Consider the following 6,689-nt stretch of genomic DNA (forward strand, 5'->3'; position numbering starts at 1 on the left):
ATTGAAATTTTTATCTATCAAATTTGATTCTCATTCTTTTAATTTTTACTTATTTTATTTAAAATAATTTATGAAATTGTAATTATTATTATTTTAATTTCATCATGTTTCAATTTTTTTATTTGTTAGATTTGATCTCAATTATTTTAATTGTTATTTATTTTATTTGAGATAATTTATAAAATTAGATTTTTTTTTACTTTATAATAATTTGTAAGATTTGTTTTTTATTATTTTAATAAACTTAAAAAAAGATTTTTTTTCAGTTCATTTTTCATGAAATAATCAAATACTAAAAAGTGTTTTTCAACTTATTTTCCATGACATTACCAAATATCATAAAATAATTTACTTTTTAATAATTTATTTTTAAAACAATTTAATTTTTTTTAAAAAAATTACTTTTCAGCCAACAATCATGTCTTTAACATCATGTCCATTGCCAATCAATTTTTTTTTTTTTTTTTATCTTAGCTAATTCAATCAAAATGCGAGCAACCTGCTGTATCTGTTCGGGTTATAAAACAATGGATGAGACAACTAGAATCATTTATTGGTAGAAACCGAAGCCGAGAGGAAGATCATTAAATGGAAATCTGGCATTTTTTGCACGATACTAAATCCTAATTAAATAAGATTGGTGGGATAACATTATTATCCATTTTTATAGCTTCAAAATCCCATTTCATGTCTTCTCGAAGGCTCTCTCTATCCAACCAGGCAAAAAAGAAAAAAGAAGAAGCTTCGAGCCTTTAAGTCCTATGCAAAGTGGTCTGGCTCTATGAAGTGCAAATTAAGTATTTTAACCATACAATTAAGTAAATACTAAACTGCTTCTTAATTTTGCATACAATATCCATTTGTGCACAATACATTAACATATAATCTTCACTTCAACTTGCCTGAAAAGCATGCAAGCTCGAAAAACTTCTTTTCAGAGTTGCGGATGACATCAGGTCTTTGGGGACAGGATGAAACTGGCTCTATCCCATGCTGACCATCCATGATCTTCTTGCTTTCATGAATAATACTAACCTCACAATAGTCTGGAGCATTCTTCTTCACAAATTCTCCTTTCGCCAGCTTCTTCCTTAGTAGCCTGCAAGGATGGAAGTGAAATCCTTGAATGAATTGTTGATAATTAAGGTCTGCGAGTATGTGACAAGAGTCACGTAGAGTTGTACTTCTCAATTGGTCTAGTTATTAGCATAGATTGTTTTTGCTGATTATGCCTTGTTGATTTAACCTTGAAGAGAAGTTCTCTTTCGTCACTACAATGAAGCAACTTTCTCTGTCTGTCTAGATTGTTTAAATCTCAGAAAACACAAGAAATATGTCACGGGGGGCTGCGTAGAAAACAAGAATCTGTACCTTGAGCGAGGCAAGCGTTTAGTTCCCATGACAAGGTGTCTAATGTTGAGAACGGGAATGAGCTCTAGAATAGCTTTGGCAGTGGAATTGCTCTCCAGGAGCATTGTATCCACTGTCACCTGTCACATGAAAGAAGTTCTGATCATATCAATGCTTTTGGTGCATGAATGATGTGTCACTGAGTAGCATCATAGAGTTGCCATTAAATATCTGCACCTTGGCATCGGCACACAGGCTAATGTATTTTTGCAAATGGTTTCTTCTTCTGTTATTCTCTTCATTAATGTAAAATCTCATCTGATCTTGGCTCAATTGGCTCCTAGATAGTCTTCCAACTGTCAACAAGCAATTAGAAAGGCTTAAAGCACTGCAAAATAGTACTTAAACCTGCCATGTTCTACAGTACTGGGGAGTGGCAAGTGAGAGAATCACCCTACTTGTTCATCCAGTGCCTTATTTATGGTCGATATAGCCAACACAGCCTAGCAGCTTAATGATCTCTAATTACTCAAATCATCAATGCATTAAGTGTTAATTAACTCAGCTTTCAATAGTTTCTTCTTAATCGGATGGCAATATGATGGTCCACACAATATTGCCAAAGTCTGATTTGCATAATCAAATTTCCCCTACATTAATTCTGGCCAAAAGTATATTCAAGTCATCTTCATAAATGGTCAATTGCATAAAAAGGGTTGCCAAATGGGGACTCAATAATTCCAAAGTCATGATTTAAAAAATCAGAACAAAATCCCTATCACTCAGTTATGCTAGCTAGCATTATCAATACATTGAGTATTGTAACCTGTTGAGCTGCAGATATTCATAATTTTAGTTGATCAGATGTGTTGTTGTTACATCATGTCACTGGCAGAAGCATAAACATCTTTCCTTCCTCAGAACAGCAAGAATTTAATCCCCCTAAACTTGATGATGGATTCTATCAGAAGTAGAACATAAAGTTTTACCTGGTGTAGGAATATATGTCAGAGGAGGAAAAACATGAACTAGAAAAACTCGAGCTCCAGGTAAAACAGCATGATCTAGAGCCCACTTCAGTACATCTGTGTCATTTTTACCAACAGCTACATAAACATCATGACTGACTCCATCTACGCTGTTAGAAATAGTCTTGATGTCTTCTTCTATCTCCACAATTTCGGGCGACATGATTCGCGCACCGTACCGCATGGAACTTGCCGGCACATATTTCTCCTCTTCCATCCTTTCGTTTACGCTTTGTATTATTACACAAGCATAGATTAGAGAGAAATGAAGGACATAAATTGTGTGACAGAGATAGGTGGTCTTTTTAGAGCGAAGAAATCAAGATTTTTGTGCTAGTTAAATATATATTGGCAGTTAAAAAGGAAGTGGTCGTTGCTCTCAAGGCCACAAAATAAAAGGAAGACAAGAAAAGCAGATTCTTTTTTGTCAAGCTTTGTAGGCTATTGGATATGTCACATGAGACCAATGCTCTTTTCTTAAGAGCCCTTTTTAGAGCAAAAGAAACCTTTTGCTTTCCCCTCCTCCATAATCTAGTCATTAGGATTAGCCTTGCTCTGGGAAGATAGCATCTATGGTGTTATCCTCACATTTGAAATAACTATAGTCTTTGTTTGACCTATTGTTAGGCTCATAATGAACCTCAGATTGCAATCGAAGAATTTCACATGAATATTGAGGTCTTACTACAAGTTTCGTAATTAATTGATCTGTTTTTTTCTACTTTTGATTTTAAAATATAGAATGAAAGAAAAATAACTTTTTGTTCCAACCCTGTAGATGGAAAAAGATGATTCAATGCATTCCATTGATTGTTTCGTACTGAAAAAAGGGGTGTGGTGTCTATTTCTCTTTGCAGCTTTCAGTCTGGCAGAAATGCCCATTTCCATAGGTGCTGCACAGCTCAGCCATCTTATTAGCAGGATATAGTTCCTGCAGAAAATTCCAAGGTGATTTAACTATTTTAAGCAGCTTTGTGGGTATTAAACAAAGTCATTCAAAGACTGGCCCTGAGTAAAATACAAGAATCTGGATCTGGGTACAGGATGCCATCTTGTACAGGTTCAGTTGTTCTCCTGTGCTTGTCTTTTACTTTCCATGCAAAAAAAGGTAGTCCCATTGCACAAGGAGGAGTCAATCTGGTCCCATGCTGCAGGCATTATAGATCAAAGTAATGATTACTTTTCGCAGAGATTTTTAGTCATTTTTTAAAAGACTTCAATTGAAGATGATAAGCTGAAAACATCAATGACCACGACATCGCAGTATGGAAGCTGCACTGGAAGTATATTTGAGTAGATGCATCCATCCATGTTGAAAATTATTTGGAGCTGCAATGCTGCAGTACAAGCAATGTTGAAATCAAATACTAATCAACAGCTTACCAGTCCGAATCTTATAGTCTAACTAAATGAAGTTGCAAAATAGGGCTCTTACAATTTGAGTTTGCTGTTATCCCTTGATCTTCTGCGCAAGGCAATTGTCACTAGCTTGGGCAATACATAGAAACTCTCCCAACAAGCTAATCAGCCACAAAAGAGAAGATTAGAATGCCGTAATGCCACAATCCTGTATCTTCTGAAGAAGATGATATTTTGAATTTGTCAATCTATATGACACGATTAAAGTGAATTGGTTTGCCAACACAGTAGCAAACTGTACTGTAGTGTTCTAAGTCAATATCACTTTTTTATTCTGTGCTATCCTTGTAAGCCTGCACCATATAATACCTTATGCTTTGCGCGCGTGCGCACTTGACATACAGGATGTAAATTGCATATGCTGCTATGACAATGGAACCCTAATTCAATATGTATGTAGGCATGACGCAGTGCTTCAGTATTCTAGTAAGCGAAGGACACAATCCATACAAGGAATCGAAGAAGAAAGATAGTAATTAAAGAGGTCATCAATGAAAGCCACCTAAAGAACCCCTAATGAAAACGAGGTCTCTATAGTATATACTACGATTAAACCTCAAAGTTAGAAAGAAAGTTCGCGAGGAGAATCGCTGAAGCTTTAAAACTGATAATTTTATTGTCTTCAGGCCTCTTGAAAGTGTAATAACAGTGACGGTTTAAAATAAATTTTTTTATTTTACTAGGTTAAACTTAATTTAATATATTTTTAATTTTAAACTAGACCTGGTTTGACTGTAATAGTGAAGAATATCTCCATTGTTCACATAAATAGTGAAGCATACCTACACTATCCAGGAATTTCCTCCTCACAAGAAGCAACAAAGAGCTGCTTTCCTTCCCCCTGCGTTTCAAACGCAAATTACCATGGGACCCATGAACAGTAAATGATGATTTAATTGTTACCAAATCATTATTTCCCGTGGTTTGCTTCAAAAGCAGAAGCAACTACGGAAACAAACACTCACTAAGAAAGTAGGGCCGAGTGACAACAAAAATTGCTCTCTCAATCTCAAAATAACCAAAAACTCATATTTTTTTTCTTTTTTCTCTCACCTTCAAACTGGAGAGAATGAAGATATTTTTAAATAAACCTTAACCCTAAAATATGACAACTTTAGGCTTTTATATATAAACTAAGTACATGGATATTTATTTTCTTATGTAGGCTTATAATGTAAGACAAACCCAACAAATCTCCACCTCGATTTAAATTGAGCCAACTTACAAAACTTGAACCCCTCCCTAATTGCCTCCATCAATCATCTTTCAAGTACTACACAAACCAATCAAGTCCAAGCAATGCTTGAACTTGTTGCAGAAATAGGCTTCATCAACATATTTGCAAGGTTCTTAACTATAACAATCTTATTAACTGATACAACACCATCTGACATGATATCTATAATAAAGTGATATCGGACATTAATATGTTTGATCCTTTCATGGTACATCTAGTTCTTGGCCAAATGCATAACACTCCGGTTATCACAATGTATAACAATCAACTCATGTGACAAACCAAGATTGTCAACAAAACCTCTCATCTATAAAGCTTCTTTAACTACCTTTGTCAATGTCATATACTTAATATTTGTTATAGACAAGGCAATAGTGTGGATTGTAAATTTGTTTCTAACTAATGGCGCACCTCAAGAGAGTAAAAACATAACTTGTCAATGATCTTATTCTATCCAAATCACCAAGTATAAATGAATCTATAAAGCCCTTAACACTACTTCTAGTACTACTATCTCTATCATATACCAAATCAACATTTATAGTACCTCTAAGCCATTTAATTGTCTGTTACTGAACTTTACTAAGATTTCTTATAAACTTGTTAATCATACTAATAACATATGAAATGTCTGGGTGAATGCAAACCATAACATACATAATGTTTCTAGTTGCACTATTATATGGAACACCTTACATGTGCTCTTTTTCCTCCTCAATTTCTGGTAATAAACTTAAAGATAACCTAAAATGAGCTACAAGTGGAGTATTCGCTAGCTTGCAGTCTTGCATACCAAAACGGTTAAGTACCTTTTTAAGATACTTCATCTGTGACAAATATAACTTGTTAATGTTTTGATCTTTATGTATCTCTATACCTAAAATCTTCTTAGTTGCACCCAAATCTTTCATCTCAAACTCACCATTCAATTAATCATTTAAACTATTGATCTTAGGTATGTTCTTAGAGACAATCAACATGTCATAAATATACAATAATAGGTACACAATTAAAATATCATATAAGAGCTTCCTGAAATACATACAACTATCATAGTCATTTCTAAAATAACAATATCCAAGCATAAAAGTATCAAACCTTTTTATACGATTGTTTTAGTGATTGCTTCAAACCTTACAATGATTTCTTTAATAAACACACATGGTCTTCTTTACCTTGAGCAATGAAACCCTCTAGATGAGGTATATAGATCCTCTTCTCCAACTCATTATGTAGAAAAGTTATTTTGACATCTAGTTGCTCAAGCTCTAAGTCAAACAATGCTACCATAACAAACAATACTCGGATGGAACTATGCTTCACAACTAGAGAGGACACTTCATTAAAGTCAACACTTTCTCTTTATGTAAAGCTCTTGGCAACTAGACGTGCTTTAAACCATGCATCATGAACCTCTAGAATTCCATCTTTCCTCTTGTAAATCCATTTACACCCAACAAACTTTTGGGCCTGTGGTGGTTTAATAAGCTTTCATGCCCGATTATTATAAAAAGACTTAATCTCTTAATTTATAGAAAACATCCATTTCAAAGATTATTTGCAAGGAATAACCTCTTTATAAGAATAAAGTCCATGATTGTCAAGATTATCTGTAACATTCAAGGCCAAATCAACTAGATCGGCATAGCCATACT

General features: G+C 34.2%; 1 protein-coding gene across 1 annotated transcript; it reads right to left on the bottom strand.

Annotated features, from left to right (window-relative positions):
• Positions 1-814: 814 nt before the first annotated feature.
• Positions 815-2,820, bottom strand: LOC133678281 (U-box domain-containing protein 33-like). The gene is made up of 4 exons (XM_062100562.1): positions 2,340-2,820; positions 1,588-1,706; positions 1,372-1,490; positions 815-1,099 (listed from the first exon to the last, which is right to left on the bottom strand). Exons 1-4 carry the CDS (start codon positions 2,593-2,595, stop codon positions 889-891), a joined length of 705 nt encoding a protein of 234 aa, XP_061956546.1. The 5' UTR covers positions 2,596-2,820; the 3' UTR covers positions 815-888.
• Positions 2,821-6,689: the final 3,869 nt, after the last annotated feature.

Source organism: Populus nigra, chromosome 18, assembly GCF_951802175.1.
Source record: "Populus nigra chromosome 18, ddPopNigr1.1, whole genome shotgun sequence".
Taxonomy (NCBI): Eukaryota; Viridiplantae; Streptophyta; class Magnoliopsida; order Malpighiales; family Salicaceae; genus Populus; species Populus nigra.